At 41.0% G+C, this 21,299-nt stretch overlaps 1 protein-coding gene across 4 annotated transcripts in view; it reads right to left on the reverse strand.

Moving 5' to 3' along the window:
* Positions 1 to 3,260: 3,260 nt before the first annotated feature.
* The window catches only part of TENM1 (teneurin transmembrane protein 1), a 348,057-nt gene continuing 330,018 nt past the window's right edge, over positions 3,261 to 21,299 (reverse strand). For all 4 annotated transcript variants that reach the window (XM_074835266.1, XM_074835264.1, XM_074835265.1 and 1 more), the window contains 5 exons: positions 16,895 to 17,191; positions 12,411 to 12,798; positions 10,511 to 11,731; positions 9,887 to 10,029; positions 3,261 to 8,425 (listed from right to left, as the gene is read on the reverse strand). In XM_074835266.1, the coding sequence (XP_074691367.1) occupies positions 7,667 to 8,425; positions 9,887 to 10,029; positions 10,511 to 11,731; positions 12,411 to 12,798; positions 16,895 to 17,191 (2,808 nt within the window). In that variant the 3' untranslated portion in view covers positions 3,261 to 7,666. The remainder of the gene's footprint in view (positions 8,426 to 9,886; positions 10,030 to 10,510; positions 11,732 to 12,410; positions 12,799 to 16,894; positions 17,192 to 21,299) is intronic.

The following is a 21,299-nucleotide window of genomic DNA, read 5'->3' on the forward strand; positions in this document are numbered from 1 at the left end:
AGGGTTAGCATGCAGCTACCAGGGAACGCAGAGTATGTGCCTTTTACACACAAGGTTTAACAAGCATGATGATGCCTTCCTGCCTGAACTGGCAGGCAGGAGGAAACACTTTTGAATACACTTGAAGTCCTACAGCGCTTTTGTTTCAGGAGAAGCTGTCAAAGGGTGATAGACATGGTCCATGGTCCCTCCACGTGGGCTTACGTGAGCTCCTGTGAGCTTTGGGAGGGACCCCAGCCGGGGCCCAGCCTTGTTTGTGCATGCTCATTCTGCAAGGGGGATGCATCTGGTCTGGCTGGTAGGTTTGTGCCACCGTTAGTCATCCTTCAACCTGCACAAATGGTCCTGACTATCCCAAAAAGGTGATTGTCCCGCATGCCCTTTCAAAGATCAAGACTAACAGTGATTGCATATGGACTACAAAATACATGTTTAAAAAACTACAACTCCAAACATTGTACAGCCACCTTTGGTTCCTCCAGTTAAATAATTTGTGCCTATACTTCCAATTTGTTCTGCACAGCTTGGAAGGAAGGAAACGTTTCCTGAGAGGTAAAGAGGCTTTTTCCAGAAACAGTAGGCTACAGGCTCAGGAGAAAAAACCAGACCAAATTCCGCCAGGCACGGCCAAGCCATGGCTCAGCCTCACAGCGAGCTGCTTGGGGCTGCTTGGGGCTGGGGTGGTTCCATGCGAGGGGCCCAGTGTGTGTTGGTATCTGCATACAGGATAATTACATGGGGGTAAGCACCCTGCATGTATCCTTCCTCACCTGTATGTTACAAAACCCTTCACCCTTAACCTATTTAATTGTTGCTATCCTGCATCATGCCTTGTTTTCAACTCACTAAAGGCAAGCTGGATGCAAACAGTGGCAGAGGTAAGGCTGCAAGTGCAGGATTCAGCAAGGCTACACTGCTCCAAGCAGCATTTGATAAGGCTGGGAGGTTTATCTTTTTTTTTTTTTTCCCCTATAAGTGACTCTGTGTGTGCAAGAGAGAGAGAGTATGTGAGTGAGACAGTGCAAGCAATGAAACATTTTCTGTGAGGCACAACATGTTCATTGTAAACCAGCAAGGGGAATAAATGCAATATATAAACAGCACCATCGTAACAGGGACTGGTGGGCAATTCTGTTGCAAAGTTGTGAAAATTTCAGTTCATTATTCAGTTTCTGTCTAAATGAAGGCCAAACTTCATTTGCGGTAAGATGTCCCATCCCCCAGGCTAGTCACATCATATTTCACACTGTGTGTATGTGGTGCTCTGTACCTCCTTGTCATATACGCTTGTTGGTTGAAACAAGGGTCTTAGCTTAACACAGTGCCGTACAGTGGCAGATCCCGCATGTTTTACTCTTAAATAAAATATTTTAAAGCTGTTTTTTTAATTGTTACATAATTCAGCAAGTGTCAGCCATGGAAGGGCTGAGCTGCCCACTGCCAGCATGGAGCTCAATGTCTGCAGCTCCGGCTGCTTTGCTATCACTTGTGCCCATCGAACCTTCCCCTCCTCCTCTGTGCCTTAAAGGTTCCCTGGCTTGCTGCACGTCTGTGGTGGCTGGTCCCTGACCATTCCTCTCCAGCTTTGTGCTCCTGCAAACCATCCTTCCCCAAAGCCAACTGACCTGCTGGGTGCTGGTAGAGTGCACATGTGCCCCCAGGATTCCTGTAGGAGCCCTTTTGCTTTCTAAGTGCTGGGTCTAGGCTCCTGGTTTACCTGGCCTCTCCTGAGAGCAGGGAAGTGTGCCTGGAAATGGTCCATGGCAGATGATTGCACTGTGGTGGGGATAAATGTAGTGGGAAGCACATTGTCCAGGGCTGTTTCCTATAGAAATGTTCTATTGACTTCAAGCAAAGGCTGAGGCTGTCAGTGCTGCGTGTGCAAACCCTGTGGCACAAGAGCAGCAGCCACACGTCTGAGTGAGCCGAGGATAGCTGGTTTCACTATGGATGACTCCAGCAGTTCATTCTTCTAAAAAATACATAAAATTGGTGAGAAGGTGCCATTTTAGTTTAAAGCTGAGAATGTCGTTACAGTTTCTGATGTAAATTAAGACAGAGGCTTGTTTGTGCCGTTTCTTTTGGATACCCGAGGGTCTGGAGTTGCTGTAGGCTTAAACAAGGTGGAAACAGAGAGAGAAGCTTATGGTACCTGTGGGACAAGGAGTCGATGCTTGCTTACGGGAACAGTAATATGGAAATGATATAGATTTCATGCATTGATTTAGGTGTGAAGAGCTACAGATCCTTTTAGAGAGCAGCAGCCACATTTTGTGGGCACGACTTCACCAGGTAATGTCTGTATCACCTGCTTCTTCCTTCCCACCATGCCTGATGGGCTGCAGCCACACTGGGATGCAGCCCCTTGCTGCTGTGGTTGCTGTGCCCCATCACCCCCCCAGCCCTCCCACCCCCCTTCCCCTGGGTGCCGCAGCTCTGACAGCTGATTTTGCAGCTCAAGGCGGGACTTGGTGTCCCCTGCCCCAGCCCTCCCTGCTCTGCAAAGGCAATACTGCTCCTCTGCAGCGACTATTCCTGCTGGTTTTGCCTCCACTAGGCTCTCCCCTACTCCCTGGCTACGGCCGTGACAGACGTCCTGCGGCACTAATCAATACCATCTCCCAGGCTGCTTTTCTTCCCTTTTCTACCAGAGCACCCCTTTGGCCTCGCTTCCTTCTTATCCATCCAACACAGCAATTACACCTCAGCCCTCATGCTGGGTTATTGCCCAGCCCAGCTGCTCCAATCTGGTTCTCACCACGTAACTGTTCCTTTAGCCTTAAACACTCCTTCTGCCCCTCTGGTTCACCGTCTCCTCTCTGCTGCATGTGCTGGGCTTTTTATTTTTCCTCATGCGCACACTTTTGATACACACAGTCATTCATCATCATCTATTTGAGGCAGCTCTACAGAACGTGTAGGTACTTAAACTTTGCTCCTGGTCCCCTACCACCACCATCGACTTCACCCACTCAGTTCTTGGGAGTGCAAAGGCATTTAGCAGATTTTTTTCTTTTCTCTCTCACATTTGTTCTGATGAAATGTAATAACCTGTGCACAGAAACTGCCTGTGATTTCACCTGCAGTGAAACCTGCAGAGTTACACACATGAACTCTGGTAAAATTAAATCTTGCTAGCAACTGCCTGCCTCCCAACTTTTGAATTGTCTGAAGTCCTTTAGCTGTGCGGAAGCACCTTTTACTGACATGACCAGAATATCCCAAATACATGGTGTAAACAAAGACAACGTCACACACCATCAGTTTGCACCTTTATTTTTTAAAAATGAAATAGTCAAAGTACTTTCTTTTTCAAATATCGACACATAATATATTAACTTTTAATATTTACAGCGTGTTGCTGGGATGTTCTTGTAGAAAATGCATGCTTCTGGTCTGAAACCCAGAGCAAAATGCATCAGACCATTTAACTGCAGCCATATAACATAAACCTGTACAGTATCCAGTCACTATTCAGCACAGGAGTTAGAGCAGGAATAAAAAAATTGGGATCTATTGTTTCCTAGCAACGAGGCTGAGGCCATTATAACACAATTTCTGTAAGATCAGAACCTCTAACTGATGTTAGACAGAAACTGAAGATCTTGGCATACATTGTAAACATTTTTACTGTTGATGAGAAAGCTAAAAAGGAACATTACTTTGACATATATCGTATGCTATGCTTCTCTTCCTCATTTATTGACACTTCTGCCTGAAGAGTATGAAGATTTTAATGTTTTATCATGGTTCATACAAGTAAAATACTGTCAAGGACACGATCTGATATACTAACATTTATTAAAAGGCTAAAGTCCACCACGAGATCTAAGGAAAAACTGGAAATTGTCAAACACGTTTCCTTAGACAAATAATGGCAGGTGACAAATGCCCGGACAAATCCACAGCGAGTCCAACTCCACCAGTCCCAGTTTCTGCCGAGAAGCAATTCCTCTGGCAGTCAGGGCGCTTTCGACCTGCTAATGTTTTGTATCAAGGAGAGGTTTAAATAACAGTCAGCATTTGACGGGGAAAACCCTTAGGCTGTCGGTGGCAGCGTGATCCGAGTGTCACCGTGCTAGAGCAGCCGCGCTATGGCGAATCCCCCCGAGCAGGCTAACACCCTGCCAGGGATCTGCTGATCTCTTTTTGCTCAGGCTACAATAGGAGCTCCTCTGCCTAAACCACTTTCTACTTCGGACCTCGGCTTCCAGCAGCACCGATGGCCACTGCTCACCTTGGAAAAGCTGCTGCCCCGTGACCCTGGCACTGGCTGCCTGGGCAGGGGAGCAGGGCTGGGAGCCAGAGCCTCAGGAGCGAGGCCATGTCTGCCTAGCTAGGGTACAACTGAGAGGACGTTAAAGAGCTCAAACCAAACAGCTAGGATGTGTATACCGAGATGCACATTGACCAGTTCATATATATTTATTTGGCTATGTTCTACATAGATATCTATATATATATATTTATACCTTTTGAAATGTTCTAGATTTGCTAAATAAATACGAAAGCAAAGGAAACATTACTTGTACACGCTATTTGTTTGGCTGTCATAAAAAATATAGCATGTGTTTCTCATGGTAGGTACTTTGCTACAGGATAGTGTGCAATCGTGGTTTTTATTTTATTTTATTTTACTTATTTTATTTTTTTCCACTTTCAAAACCATGTTTGCAGTGCAGAACGCTAGCATCAAATTATCTGATCTAAATAACAGTAAAAATTTCCATGCCATTATTTTTCTTTTTCTCATTTGGGTCTCTAGGCTATAGTGCAACAAAACAAAAAAAAAAAAAAAGGAAAACTACAAAAAGCAACATTAAGAAATTGGTCTAACTAGTAGGAAAAAAAAAATGGAGACTGAAATATTCCCTGCCTCCATCTGAGGTTGCTCATGAACAAGATGGTCCAAAGCTATTTGTTTGCTTAGTTCTCACGAATCACTGCTGGCTGGCCCATGTGTAGCTACGACTTCAGTCTCCAGTGCCCTTTCAGTAATAACTCTTTTCTTCAGCACTGTCATCTCAACATGACATGTTTATTAAGTTTCCTAAATTTCTGAAACTGTTATAATGAAGGCATTTTTTTGCTTTCGTAACTGGGCCATGTAATATCATGTGATTCTTCATACATCCATATTCTCTTAAGAAATAATGTTCAAAAATGTACCTTAGACTGCACCCAGGAACTGGGAAAATGCCAAATCTACTTTCAGAGACAAACTTGTAACACATTTCACTCTTTGACCTTTTGGCATAATATGAGAACAACAGTAATCAAGGCAGTATTAAAAAACACAGCTGTAGGTAATACAAAGTGCATTTCCTGCATATAATACAAATATAACTTTAAGAAACTAAAGGCACAAGCTAACTAAATATGTATTACATACTAGAAATGCACAGTTCAAGGTAATTCTAATAGCTTCAAATATTTGTTTATAATGGATATTTAAAGCAGTTTGAAAATGATACCTCATTAGTGAATTGCAAAAAAGTATAATTGCTTAAAATATAAGTAAAATAGACTCTAATATTGACATCTTGGATCAGTGATAAAATACATCATCACGATTATGAATGCACTCTCTATATACAATTCATAAATTATTCATCCATTGATTAAAAGCATATTAGAGGCTCAAGGATTTGAAGGTCCATTTTTAGGCTGGTGTGGAGGTATTCAAATTCTCCGTGATTGTATGGAAAATTACAGAAATCAGAGCTGTCAAACCTGGATGTTGTCAGCTCCCAATTCTGTACGTTAGTTAATGATGAGCCCGATCAAAACGTGTATGTTCAGATTTTGGTCCACAATTCCCCCTGGCTGGGGAGTAGAGGGTGGTTTTAGGGGCCAGGCTCTCGCTCAGCCTGACCCTGCACCCCCAAAGCTGCGCTGGCTCCCGGGGGAGCGGAAGGAGTCTGGAGAGAGACGCTAATGGTGTGAGGCTGAGACCTGAGTTCAAACCCCTGTCGGGGCTTGGGGGTTCAGGTCTCAGGTGCCAGTTCAGGCTCATCTCTAACTTTGGTACAGTCTGCTCCACTTGCCCAAAATCAAGGGAAAAAAGAAAACTGGAAAGAAAGGAAGACAGACAAAGAAAGCACTTTGTTGGCTTCAGTAAATATGAGCAGAAATTGTTTCAATATATTTACTATATCTGTTTTGAAAGAAATGTGCAATAACATCACTGTTACGGATACACAGGCTCTATAACAAGACTTCTAGCTCCCTCTGAAAGTCAGTAAAGGAAAATCTGCTTACCCGTCCCCCCCTCCCCGTGTGCCCTCCCCACCTCCCGATAATCAGGTCTTTTAAAAATGACAAGCTGAAAGAAGGATCACCTACTCTGCTATGAAATAACTGTGCCAGCAGCGCATGATACCTTGGGAAATAAAAATTTCTGTCCATGCAATATAATGCTTTTCTATGTGCTCTAGATATTGAGCTGAAAAGTGAAGAGTCATCCCAAAAATGTTCTACGTTTATCAACATATTTACTATCCACACTTAGGTTCACCAACTCCCAACCCACCAATCTTCTTCAGACTCGAAAAAATGAGTACTACAACAAGACTAATAATTTAAGATGAAAATGCCTAAACCCAACAACACTGCAATTTCCAAATGATCTGTGAAAAGACGAGTCCTGGCCCAATGACTACAGACAGGACTGACCCTGCACGGCTTGTCACTGCGCCGTGTGGGCCCTCCCAGCTGGGTAACGAGGGTCGTCCCAAAAGCACTGAGTTAAAGCCCAGTCTGGAGCGCACTAACGTCGGTGGAGAGACTCCTGTTGACTACAGCGCTCCCAAAGCCCTTCTCTGGCCACCCCCGAGGCCCGGCTGAAGCCCGGCAGCGCAGTGCCACCCTGCACCCCTTTGCCAGGAAGATCAGCAGCTCTGCGTGTGCTGCTGGACTCCAGCATAACCCAGTGCCATGGGAAACCTCGGCAGAGAGGCACCCACATGCGAAAGTAGACACAATGTGGCGTTCATCACTGAGTGGCTGAGAGGTGGCTACAGCCGAGCAAAGCTGAAGGCCGTACGGGACAGCCCCTTACGACTGTATCCAACATGAGTTGCGTTTCCCAGGTTAGAAAATCCCTTAGATCATAGCTGTGAGGAATGACATGTGCGGGGTTGGTGAGCAACTATGAAGTTTCCATACACAGTCTGGTTTCTGTATGCAATCCCTTGAACTTGTGGGAGATCTCACTGGGAATAAAAACTACCCAGTAAATACGGGTTGCAGAATCAGGTTCTGTAACCTTTTAAATAATTGGTGAATTATTAAATCAACAACAACAAAAAAGTCGTGTTTCTTTAGAAGAAGGCAGAGCACGCTGCGCTCTCCCCTACCCCGCAGGGATGTGCGGTGTCACCCCGGGCACCTCGCGCGCAGGTCACGCTGCTCAGCTGTCAGGACTCTGCCTCTGAAATTTTTGAATACTGCCACACAAGAACTAAAAATCGTCACTGTCATCTCTCAAAGAGTTAAACGAACAATATTAAAATACCATCTTCTGTCACATTTAAAGGCAGTTGGATATGTTTTTTCCTCTATATTTATATATACAGAGTTCTGATCTAGAAAAACCAATACAATAAACCATTTTACGTTTAAAAACAGGCAGTCTTTGGTGACGCAAAGGCAGAGATTTTCTTTGTTACCTTCTGCCTATTTCACTCTGTCGCATAAAGTGAATATTATTGGCACTGTCAGAAAGTTCGAGATACTGCTCCACAGATAAAACAAAATATCCATCGTAGCCTTGTACCCGCCCAGTGCTTAAAAGCTGCTGTTTCTCTCCATCTGTCCATGCCCTAATACCTTCTTCCCCTTCCTGCAGTCGTCTCTGCTCCTTAGTCCAGGCCTGAGCCACAGCTCTCTGCCTGGCTACCTCTAAGACATGGTTCTTTTCTTCTTCCACCGTTGTTCCATACCGAACGTTAAAGCACAGCGCGCCGTGCTGGAGCTGGATGTCAGCAAAGCGTCTAGTCCTCCCGTTGATCACAGAAGTCATCTGCGACACTGTGACGTTGACGCCATTCTCCAAGATGCGTCGTCCTCCGGTGTTGCCGATGAGGGCCAAATCTTCTTCCAAAGACCCCAGCTTGATGAAGTAATGCGTGTCTCGGCCCTCTATGGTGAAATGCAGGTTCTCCAGATAGTGAGCGTTGTTGAGGATGGCAGCAATGCGCCGGCTGTCCTCGTTAGCCACGCCTATAATGTCAGCTGTCACTATACCATCCTTTATAGCGAATTTGATGCCTTTTCCAAATACTGAAGGAATAGCTGCAAACCTTGGTTGCTTCACTCCCTCATAGCACTTGCCATCACTATATCTGGGTGTCATAGGAAGTTGATCCAAGGATATAAAGTTTCGGAGTTGCTTTTGTAGCTCACACTGAATACCAAGGATAGTCTGGAAAAGAAAATACCAATAAAGTTTGCAGATGAGGCACCTTGCAGTTCATTACAGTGTCTCACAGACCCTACTAATCCCTTAATTGCTTAGAATGGATCTTCAATTTGTTTGGAAAACATCATGCACATCTACAGAGCCTGGGTATATGCACAGGCTTTCTAATCGCCTAAGGTATTGCTTTCTGTCTCTTGGACTCTTTTGTTTCTAGAAAACAAGTGGAAAATATGTTTATCACAAATGCTATTTTTGTATCTATTCTTCCTTTTTTTCTTCCTCACCCCTTGAATTGTGACTCTAATGGCTGGTATTTCAACTCTTAGGCATGGGGAAACCTGAACTCAAAGCTGTGCTCTTTCACAGGATTCTATGCTTAGTCTCTGTGCATTTAATTATGTCTTCTGTAAAATAGCAGTAACAGTTTTTATAACCCATTCTTCAAAGGAAAGCAGGCTGTGAAGGTCTCAAGACACTAGAACAATAGGATCCAGTCAAATACATCAGATCTGTAGATCTTGCTCCCCACTGAGGCTAACAAAACCCTCACTCCAACCATCTATTTGTCTTTTAACACTATGCCTATCACCACACTTTTTCTGTGCCTTTGTAATAGCTTCTTTAATATCTCAGTGACAATTTTACACGGACATGCTCTTACATCTGGAACGAGCTCTGACCCTCCAGCCCTCTGCACTTTGTGCAGTCATTTGTACATGGGAAAAGAAGTGTGTTAAATGCTATGAACATGATCTCACAACACTTTCTACTTCCTTTTCCTGACTACATTAGAGGAAAAGCATCTTTTCTCTCTCGTCTTTGCAAAATCGTATTTCTTTGTTAACAGATGCTCATATGGTCAAATGCAAAACATGAACGCTTGCTCAGAATATCGGTAGTTGGTCCTGTTGCAGTTACATTGATTGTTAGACCCTGATAGCTGCTGCATGGCTCTTCTTTACTGAAAATAAGCCCTGGAGCAAGGTTGAGTTTTACACCCCCCCCCCCCCCCTTACAAATCTATAGCAACACTTCTGTTTTCCTGCAATAATTATGCAGAGATACAGACTTGTAAAGCTGTTTACACTCTCAGTGACTTTGCATCTCTTGCGGCATCTTTGCTAACAAAGGTGAAAATCTGTTGTTTTAATTCTTTAATCCCACAAAATTTTTTGTAGCTTTTTCAATTTTCACACACTTTACCCTTTTGCCTATCCTGCCTCTCAGATTTGGATAGTTTCTCTGTAAAGTTCCTTCACTGTGTTGCTAAAAGCTTCTCCTTAAAACTCTCCTCCACTCTGATGCCAGTACATAATTGACAACATTAAAGTTTCTAGCATTGTTAGACTATTTGCCTTGCTTAGGATGTTGAAAGATAGTCACTTTGTTTCCTTGGTCTTCAACATTTTCTAATAAAATTCTGTAATTTAGTATTAGAAGCAGCTGAACAGAATTTTTGCTAACCTTTCCAGGATCCCACTCTTGGGTTTTTGTTTGAAGCTGGAGAAGTTCGTACGTTGTCTCCAAGGCTTCTATCTCTGGTTTTGGGAATCCAGGTAGTACGTTGTGCAACTGGAAACCAAAGAGTTCTAGCCAACTTCCAATGTCTACAAAACAAGAAAAGTATGCTGGCAATAAGGCACATAACTCCTAGAAAAAGTGAGGGTAGTCTGCAGAAATCCCAGCTATGCAGAAATAATGATTTCACATCACTTTATGTTTTCAGTACTGCTTACAGCATTTATCGTAGCAAACAAATTATTTGATTACAAAGCATAGCTATACTCAAATCAATAGTGTACCTTCTATTTATTTATAATGGAAAAAATTCAAATTAAGCTGCCTCCACTCTTCTGCTAATTTTAGCACTTAAGAGAAGCAGCAGAAACAACTATTAATTATTTTTTTGGTTACCATAAAGGCTATAAAAAACAGATCAAGCTCAGCAAAACTACTAAAGAAATGACTTTAATGTAAGATTAGAGCCAAATATTAACTTTGGATGTACGCCAAGGATATCCGGAGTCTTGAATCCATGCTGGAATTTGATAAGAATTTGTATTTTCATGACAAACATGTTACTTTTACCTGTTGTATACTTAGCAACATCTTGGATTCTGCCAACTGGGTAATTATTTTCAAATGAGTAGAGATTAAATGGTTGTGGCACAGCATTCAGGTGTTTCCATAAATGATGATTTGGTGTTGTCCACCGACCAGCAATGACATCATAGTCCCGCTGACCCAGATGAACTAATTTAGTAAGAGAATCATAGAGCCCTCCATGAAAGCCAATGATAACCTGGAAATCTGGATTAGTGTCCTGGTAGATCTCTCCATATGGGGTATACAAAATTTCTTTTATGACTTGGCCCCGACTGCTAAATACAGCTAGAGGTGTTCCAGTGTTATCACAAGCAACATAATATTCTTCTCCACTGCTTAATTCCATTGCAATGAGATGACCTTGAAGATCATAATATAGAGATGTTATTTCCGAGCTAGTATGATTGTACAAGTGAGTAACTCTTATTGGGTTGGAGAGATCAGCATAGAAGAACTGTAAGTGTTGTCCCAGGCTTGATTTGCTTGCAACTCGTCTTCCAAGACCATCATAACAGTATTGCACAGTCCAGCCAGACACTTTGTTGTACGCTTTGTTCAAAAGACCGTTAGAGTTGTACTCAAAGATCTCATTGCCTCTTTGCCTGAGAAAACCATCTTCGTCCATTTTATATTGAATTTCTCCAAGTCTGGTAATGCGATCTCTCAAATCATATCTCAGAGGAGTGAGGCGCGCACTGTTTCCATGGCTCAGCAAGTTGATGTTGCCATTAAGGTCATAGCTGTAGCGCCACTGGGTTTTATCATTCACAGACACAGTCTGAAGTTGACCATCAGCATCATATTCATAAAAATATCTTGTTATATTGGCATCTACACCTACTCGTATATCACAGATCACCATACGACCCATATTATCATACTGGATGGTCATCCAGTAAGCGATAGACTTGAGAATTTCATACTGTACTTCAATCACCTGACCATTGGCACTAAAAATTTTGGTATGTTTCATCACAGTGGTGGTTATAACTTGGTTTAAATCATAATTAATTACACTGAATTTTCCAAATTGTTCAGTCCTGCCAGAAACATCGACGTAACGGTACAGATCTATGGGAAGAGGCGTCTCGTTTATCATGGCCTGCATGCTCGTGACACGGAAGTTGTTATAGCTGTAGTCAAATCTGGCGTTTACAAGCCCTTCTTCACTAAACCTGAAGATCTGGCGACCAATAAGCGGACCTGTTCAAAACAAATAGGGGAAAAAGGAAAAGCAAGAAAAACAATGAATTATGTCCACAGTATACTTACCCTACAGATTTAGCACAGACAGGAGATGAACTCTAATATAGCCTTAAGCCTTATTGCTACTTGACTGTCTCAGAAAATACCATTAGCTAAGAATATGTTAGATTATTCTCTCACAAACCTTTATTAATGCTTGCCCTACAAAATATTTATATTTTATTAACACTTGGTTAAATGAATGCTATTTTATTCATAATTATGATTTCTATTTACTTACAAGATAATTCTAAACTAAATTTATTTTACATGGTGATTTCCTTCCTCATATAAACAGTCCTTTTGAATTTATGTTATATTATGGTATAAACAGGGAAACTTGAAAATACCAACAATAAACCAACTTGATTTAGTATTTAGCAAATATCTACACAGTGGTATAAAAACAATCAAACATTATAAGAGCTATTCCATACCAAGCAATAAAAAGAAAACTGTATTTCAAATGGGACAGCTATATATGCCTATGGACACAGACATAGAGATATACACACATATTTTTCTATTGAAACATAAAATATAAGAATTTGTAGTCATAAAAATAATGGAATTTCATGCCAGGTAAGTGCAGGACCAGGGCCAAAAACTTTAGCAAAGTAGGCACAGTTACACAAACCTGTTTGCCTGTATCTGATGGTACAGATGAACCCATCATGCATTAAATGTATTGTTTTAATAACCCCAGAAGATTCCTCGTAGGTGAATGTGACCTGAGTAGTATCATAAAGAATCTCAGAAAGTCGGGACTGTTTGATGTATTTGTAAAGGACTCTGCGTCCTGTCCCAGGGTATAACGTTTGCAGAAGCCGTCCGTCTCTGGTGACGTCCTGTATGAACGCCGCATTGCTGTCCGGAGGGGTGTAGATGTTGCGGTAGTACCCGACGGACAGCATGGTTTGCAGGGCATGGCGCACCATGCTCGGCATGGTGACCGAGAGCAGGTAGTCAGACTGGTCATACTCAAAGATGTAGCGGCGCTGGCTGTGCAACAGGAGCATCACGGACTGCAAGCAACAGGAATGGCAGTGTAAGTGGCAGATCAAGCAAATCGTTATTCATCTAGTGAGTGACTCAAGGTTAAGGAAATGCTGAAACAACCATCCACTCTCGTAGTTTGCTCATACTGTCTGTACAATTTCAAGTGAAGCTTTCAGCTCCAGGACACCAGGCCAGCAAGGTGGTACAAAACAGAAGGAGAATATTAATAAGTCTAGAGGTAAGGACCTCCAAACTGGAAGGCAGATGTGGCTCTCAGTAGCATTTCAGCCTCATGCTGACTTGCTATGTTGCTTTGAACTATTTAGGTCATCCTACCAGGAAGCAAAACCAGAGGGAACCTCTTCCTCACACACAGGCAGAGCATCTGCACCACCAGATGTTTCTAGGGGAGGTGGAAAGGGGAAACTTTCAATGCTGTCTAGAAGGTGTTTAGCTTTTATTGGCACTCTGCATATCTCTAGCACAGACCTACCCCTTTTTCTGTGTCTTCTATTAAATGCACATTGTCCCGGAGGTCACAGTATCTCCATGCTTACAGATGGATGAAAATAGTCTGCAGGTTCTTTGGTGGGACTACTTCTATCTCTGATTTTTAACGTTTACAGAGAATATATTTTCTACAGAGATACTTGATATTTGCCCTGTGTTGGTTAGTTGTGGCTGGTCAATGCAATCTGGTTCGTTTGTTTAGCAGATGAATGTGCGAGCATGGCAGATGTGCAAATTGAAAGTCTGGGTTCTGTAAACCTTTTCACAAGTCGTGTGCAAAGTCACAGTGTCACAGAGTACAAGCCCGCTGGTGAACAGTCACTGTTGAAACAAGCATAATGAAAACACAAGAGTGAAAATGTATGGGGGAACTCTGCAGCCTTCCCACAGCTCCAGTACGGGGCTTGGCTGACCAGAGCACTGCACACCCCTGCCACACTGCCTGAGCTGAGACGGAGCACTGACACTGCACAGTTCTTAGCTCACAGCCCAAACCTACCAGGCACATAAGCAAATTTGTCAGGCTTCTGCATGATTGAGACATCATGCAAAACAAAGTCTTACGAGGAACAGTGTGACTGCTTTTTTGCAGAGCATTGGTGAAAGAGATCAGAAAAAAAGGATTTTTTCCCTCTAAGCTCAAAAATCTTCTCTGGGAAGAAAACACAGAGTTCAGCCCTGCAATGTGTTAAGTAACATCGGCCCTCAGACACTTTGCTCTGACAAATAACCCAAGTGCTTATTCAAAGGACCAAAGATAGGCTAAGCCATCCTCTCTGTAGCCCCGGCCCCCTGCCCTCCCAAGATGTATCTCTTCCTGCCCTTGGTGAAAGACATCTGTCACCTGTGCGCAAGCCAGCGAGCACCAACATATGCCACTCGCAAGCTACCTGCTGCCAACTGGTGACAACAGACCTTTACACTGAGCTTTTTCTGATCGCTTTATTGCTGGTCTGCCAAGCATTTCTAACATGCAGAGTGTTTATTTTGTTTTCACCTTCAGTCAAGAGTCCCCAGTCTGCAGTAAACCACTGGCTGAACTCTCTCCTAGCACTGATGTGACGCCTCTCTCTATATACTGCTCCCGGGCCTGTTTTTAAGCTGTCTGCCATTGACAGAGTATGAATAACAAGATCAGAAACATCTCTAATATAACTTTAGTGCTCCTGTGTGCCATTTTTACAGCACTTTGTGGCTTTTCCACTTTTGTCCAGGATAGTAAAAGGATAGTCAGTACTAGGGTTGGAGACTTAGTATCCTCTCTAGCCTATTAGAGGACACCATAAAGAGAAAAAAAAATTAATTCCCAATTCAACCTAATAATATTACAATAGATTTTAACTTTTTGCACAAATTGGGTTCTAATTGGTTTAAAGGATTTCGGAGGGTAGCTCATAAAACAGCCAAAAAGCTGTCATTTTATAAAAGCAACCGGAGCCTGCTCAACCACGTAATGATTAATGCTGCATGGTACATCGAGACAAACAGCCAGTGGCAATTGGAGCTCTACGGGGAATACACAGAAATGCTGAGCATCACCACTAGATGTCATTTCTGTCCAACATACACACGCAGCCACTCATCGGTTTTGTCTGGTCGTAAACGGCAGGATTTTGGAAGCAAGCTTGGAATATTCAGGAGATTTTATAACACCATTAACTAACTGAGGAAGGTGACCAAAACAAGAGGAACTGAATTTCATCAGTAAAAGTTATTTACAGTGCTACTATCATAGTGCTTTCTAAAACCTAAATTATTATAGATGATTTTGGAAGCGGTAGAGATTTTTGAAGATGCACAATTAACTCATCAAGTGCTAAAAAATCAAGAACTAAATAACTATGAATTGGAAGCAAACTACATAATTGATTTTTTGATAAAAGGAATCACTGAGTCTTACGAGGTTTTAGACAACCTTTAGCAATCATTACACAATTAACACAATGAATTATTGACTTTAATGGAGCCACAAAATGATATTTCAATGTCTAATTTTGACAGTGAATTAATCTTTCCTTGGCACAAGGAACAAACAGCGATGGAAGTACATTAAATAGCTGGGAGATTATGTCTATAGTATATATGACTTCCAATAATTTTAATGACAAGTTACAGCATAACCCAAGCCTGCTGCTACCCGAAGTAGTAAGCTCTTGCCATTTGGTTCTACAAGATCAGGATTTGACCACTTGTGCAGAATTTCAGAATAACAGTTCGAAGTTATATTACTTTATTTATAAGCTCATCATAAACTAAGAACAGACAAAGTGGTTTGGAAAGATAAGAAACACACATCTTTCCAAAATTACAGTCCATTAGGCCCAAAGAAAAAATAAAGAATTCCTCCAAAAGGCATATTGCCCAAATATTTGAAAGCTGTACTAAATGCTGGTTTACTTGAAATTTGCATAAGAGCATGCAGACAAAAGAAGCCCTGACAAATTTATCTGAACCAAACTTCTGAAGCTTCTAGGGTTTGCCAATCTTGTTAACATGTGCAAGAACCATACTGCATGCAGACAAGGAAGGAATCACATTTTTATGCGTTCTCTAGTCTCAGTCATTTTTTTCTCTGGGTTAGGGCTAAGTTTTTTTAAGGATCAAGCTTAAATACATTCAAAATAAGTACAGCAAAGTTTATCTTAAAAGTACACATTTGGAACTTTTAATACATAAATAACTTCAAAGTCATTGGATTTCCTGCGTGTAATACCCCCTATCAGTTTTACCTCACCTGTCCCTTCCTAGCCTTTCCCTGTGGTTAACAGGTTCAGAGAAAATGTTCTGCAAACTCAATGTATATTGGATAGTCCAAGATGTTGCTATCTAAAAAAAAAAAGGTTAAAGGGATGCTGTTTGAATACATTTTCACACAAGTTCTGAAAGCTTTAAAAATACAGATTGGCTTTTTGGTTTTGAGACAAGACCAAATGAGATGCTTCTACAGATGAAGGAGATGCTGCTCTTTCTTAGTCTGTACACCACTTATTCCCCCATTTTGTGACCATTACCTATAGACATAAATGAAAATTACAATCCTCAGGCAATTTAGACACTGAGTCCTATAAAAGCAGAGCAATAACTCATTTCATATTAATGTTTCCCCCTCAAATGGCCCTCATAAATACTGAAGTAATCCTTCTCCTCAAAGGATCAATCCCTTTTTTACAGCACAGCATTGAATAGGTGCAAGTTTGCACTCACTGGCTAATAATTTTGGCTTAAAAGAACTGTGTTTGTGGGAGCAAAAAGATCCCTTTCAGTGGCTGTTGTATTTTTGACTGTGTTATACAGAGTAGCAACATGTTTGTCAGCAGTGAGACTGCCTTTGTTCACCTGAACTTGGACTGAGACCAAGAACCAATTAAACAAATCTGAGGTGTTAATAACTTTCTTCAGAACTAAACTATGGCAGGTTTAAACTGGTGACATGTAGGTCCAAGCAAGTCCAGAGATATTTTTATCTAGTGATGTAATTGTATGTGTTTTCTGTTTAAAAAGTCTTAAATACTCTTGCAAGAGATAGCATTATAACATAGTTCACAATGTAATATCTATATCAAAACAAATATTTTTGCCTTGGTACAACAATCCACTTTTAAAATGATTTACCTTTTCTAAATATGTGTAACTCCATATTTTACCATCTGCCCATGTTCTGGAAATTATGTTCCCACTTGGATCATACTCCATTTTCTCAGTCCAGGTTCCTCTTTGGATATAGGTGACTAATCCAGAATGTGAATAAGTGATATTGACCTCATTGTACTTGCTGATGGGTGACCACAAAATTGGGCGTCCTGTCTGGTCATACATAATCCGAAGAGTGAATTTTCGATGATCATCATAAATCTTTCCTGTTCTGGTTACATGATCGAAGTCAATGGAGAGCAGGTTTCTGTTGTGGGCCTAAACACAAAGATACAGTAAGGTAAGAAAACAATGCATCTTAATTACACACAGCACAAACATTTCTGTGTCAGCTCTAATCAAAATGTGCAGTGGTTTAACATTATGATGGCGAATTTACGTCTTCTTAAGGACAAGAAAATAGAAAAATATTCAGATGAGAAATAGGAGGACCAAGAAACAAAATGCTGCTTGCACTCAGTGTTATTCTACTTTGCATTACAGGATGCTTCCTATTTTCATGTGTTAAACCCTCACCTCCGCTCTTACCTTTTCCTAAGTTTTTCTTCTTTATTCTTAGCTTTCAACTGTCTGTGGATGGACTTTTCAATTCCAGCTGAAGATGTGTAGTTAAGCCCACAAATTAACAAAGATATCCTATCTCACATCCTCTCTCTTAAACTCCGTTAATGTTGACAGGTCAGCTACTGCTCTGGGACAGCCCACGTCAGGTCACGTACTGATGCCGCAAAGGGAAGAGCTGTGCTTGCAGCTCCTGAAGACCCTGCTCACCAGCGTCCTCATACTTCTTCACAAAACCACCCTGCTCCCGCAGTTTGTGAAAGCCAGCGGCAGCCGTGCCTGGTGCCAGCCATATTCCTTGTTGCAGCTCTCTCGCCATGCTTGGGACCTGCAACATTTGTTAAACTCACTGTGTCCGACAGACAAACAGAGCGACTGTGCTATGATCCATTAACGTTTATGGTCCAACAGGAAAATGCAGAGGGGAGGCACAATTCTCAGTTTGAAATCACATTCAAAGCTGAGCCAGATTCATGAAGACAAAATATATTTATCCAGTGCTTTCATCATCTACCTCCTTACATCATTCAGTCACTGGGCAATCACCACTAAACTCCATTTAAATCGGAGATATAATTTAGGGAACCATAAGACATTGTTCATTGACTTGTGTTCTTCAGATCAATGTTCAGTGTGCTCGTATTAATCTACTGCATTTTACCTAATCACTTGTCTTACTCTATTCCAATTAATAAAGTCCTTAGAGCAGAGACGATGTCAGTGCAGGTGTTAGCACAGCACAGTGCTTGCTCCTCCCTGAGACCTGGAGGCGTAGCCGTAAAATAAATGGTTAAGAATACCTGTTTAATAATTCAAGCTGGGATCATATGGTGGCAGTGATTAGAAAGAATATTTTTTTTCTTACCCCTTTCTGTTTTTAGATACAAAATAATTTGAAAATCTAGAAGAAGCAGGTGTTCTTTCTTGAACTACCATTCCTGGGGTTTTATATACACACATGTCTAACTTTAATAGTGTTCATTTACAATAGCTGTAAAATACCTATATACCCCTGTAGACTGCTGTAACTATTACAATTTATGCTCTAATGATAGTTAAGGAGCCCAAGTAAAACGTGATGCCTAGTTCAACTATATTTGCTTGTATACAAGTCTGATGGATTATGTGTATTATAATATATTTCTTTACAAACTTCTTGCAATTTCTGCAAACAAACCCTCTTGGTGGTAAAATAAATGAAAAACAAGCAGGGGATATACCCTGGCTCATATTCATTTACTGTCTATGTACATATTTAATATTCTTATTGCTATTATTATTATTATTGTAGAATGCAGTTAGGAGAAAGGAAAGTCTTGAATACAAATTGCTTGCAATCTAAGTTTCAGGGATGATACAACAAATAAGAAAAAAGTCCAAACAGAGGCAGAATTAGCAGCGAAATGAATAGCAGAAGTATTTGAAAGCTCTCAGAGTTAAGATAAGGTTTGGGTGGATGCCATTACTTCCCTTATATTCCACATTTTATGCCTCATTTGTTTACTTTCTTAGATTTAAGTTAAATTTAACACCCTTCTCAATGCAAGGCAGGACGATACATGGGTAGCAGGCCTCATTTCAACGTTGTCACTGAAAAGCTGGTTTCAAATCCCACTGGCTTCTTAAAGATGACTCCTCCAATATACATAGAACGTAGTAAGTAGCCTCCGTGAGAGGCTGGAGCTCGTGTTCTGTTACAAGCCAGGGAAAACTGGTTTCTGAAAGCAATGTCAGGTCAGGATTTCAGCTTATGAAAATAGGGAGAAAATTCATCTGACTTCAATAACAATAACGTTAGTAGTGCATAAAAAGATATATTTATTATACAGTTTTAAACATTCGTTGACTCTACTTCCATTAGTTTTATAGCTAGAAATTTTCCAGTGTAAATAATCACATAAATGTGCACTTCTCCTGACTTTCATTCTCAAACCTAAACTGTCTGATAATGTGTAAATCAGATGAGATGATTGTATTATTTCTTTGTCTGTGTTTTGATTTGAGTCAATGTAAACTGACACACACTGGCAGAGGATTTGGTCCTGTCATTAGAACTTGCTTTAAGAATGGTAAATAAAAGGAGATAATTTGCTAAATGCAATAATAAACATAGCTGTCAAAGCCTGTATCTGCAGGACTTTTGAACTGAGGCCAGTGAGTTACTTCCTTTTTTGTTATTAAAAAAAAAAAAAAAGGCAAAAATAAGTAAGACTGGCCAAGCATTCAATTTTCAATTTTGTAGATATTCAGTTATAAAACCTGGACTGCATCCAATGCCAAGTTCTTCTAAGTTATGCAAAAGACAGGAGGGAACCGAGTTGCATTCTAATCAGTATATTACTATGCATCATGCTCGTTGGTTTTAACAACAGCCTTTGCTTCATTTTTAGAAGTCAATTACAATAGCAGTTTAATTGATAAAAAAGAAGTCTTGCTAGATTAAGATTGATGTTAAAATGCCTGATTGTACATAGATTTATTATTAATATAAAAGGCATACATGCCTACAGACTGTTTTATATACTTTCAGGAAGCACCAGGCAGGGCAGGCGGTTCTGCACTTAAAGGAAACCTGTGATTAATTCCTGTTTCCCACATTGATTTAGATACTGAGACAAAGTTAGATTTCTGTTCTAGCATTCCAGTTAACTTATTCACTTCTGCTCTATTTCTAGAGCAGGGAATTCGCACCATGCAAAAATCTCACTTTTTAAAACACAATGTATACAGCATTATTCAGAACGTGCTAACAGTGGCCTCTTTCCAAAACTGGAAATAACAGTAATAGAGTGACATGCTTTCAAGATGGCTGCTAATTGCTATTAAGAATTAAAAATGTTAAGACCAGGTAGAGAAGGAAAAGCTTTCTTCTTCTCAACTAGGTCATCTTTTACCTCATCCCCAGTTACCTGCCTTCTAATTTATACCTCTTAGCACTCAAAGCTGTTTGTTTCAATGACGGTATCAGAACTGATTGCTAAGTAACATCTTTAAACCTCATTTCTATGCTTTTTTTTCCTTAGAAAACTTTTCCATTGTGCTGTTTTTTTCTTTAACTGAGGGCTCCTGCAAGTCTGTTCATTTCCACTGAGAACTCGTCCAATCCCCAGAGCTTTTTTTTTTTACATATATTTTCAAAGTTCAGCATAGTTCTTTCTGCCCTACATTGCAAGCTTTCTAACACACTTCCTATTATGCGAGTCATGGCATATTAAGTGTTTAAAAACTTTCTTTTTAAAATATAACTCACTAGAAGTTTTCAGAATGTCTCACCAGAACTTCATCCAGCATAAGGGCTTCTAATGATGCTACATTTTTTTTCTCCAGCAGTACTCAAGGATCTGTCAACAGTAAGTCTTAAATCCCTTTCATTATTTGGTGTACTGCTTCAAACACGCTTTATGATGGTATTTTTGGTCCTGCTGTCCTGCATATTTCCTTTAATCACCAAGGAAAGATAGCGGTCTCTGGATAAATTCTGCCGCTCCTTTGCCTTCCTCACCAGCTGAACTGTTCCAGCTTCTTCCACCTCCACTGACTCCCCACTCCAGCAGCACCCCATGCAAACTTCTCACTGCTAAAGCTGAACTTAGGACCCATATATTTCACCTATCCTCCACAGTCCTTATTATTGGCAGCCTCAATAGTCCATTTTGTCCCTTTCTCTTGTGTCTGTTTACATGGTGTATCCTATGCGCACAATATTTCTTCTCCTTTCCACTGTCAAATCCTCATTTAATGTGTTATTCCACCAGGTTCCTTCCAGCCTTGCCCTGACAGCCTTCAGACAGATGGTCCTAGAGCT

This window comes from Strix aluco, chromosome 10 (genome assembly GCF_031877795.1).
Source record: "Strix aluco isolate bStrAlu1 chromosome 10, bStrAlu1.hap1, whole genome shotgun sequence".
Lineage (NCBI taxonomy): Eukaryota > Metazoa > Chordata > Aves > Strigiformes > Strigidae > Strix > Strix aluco.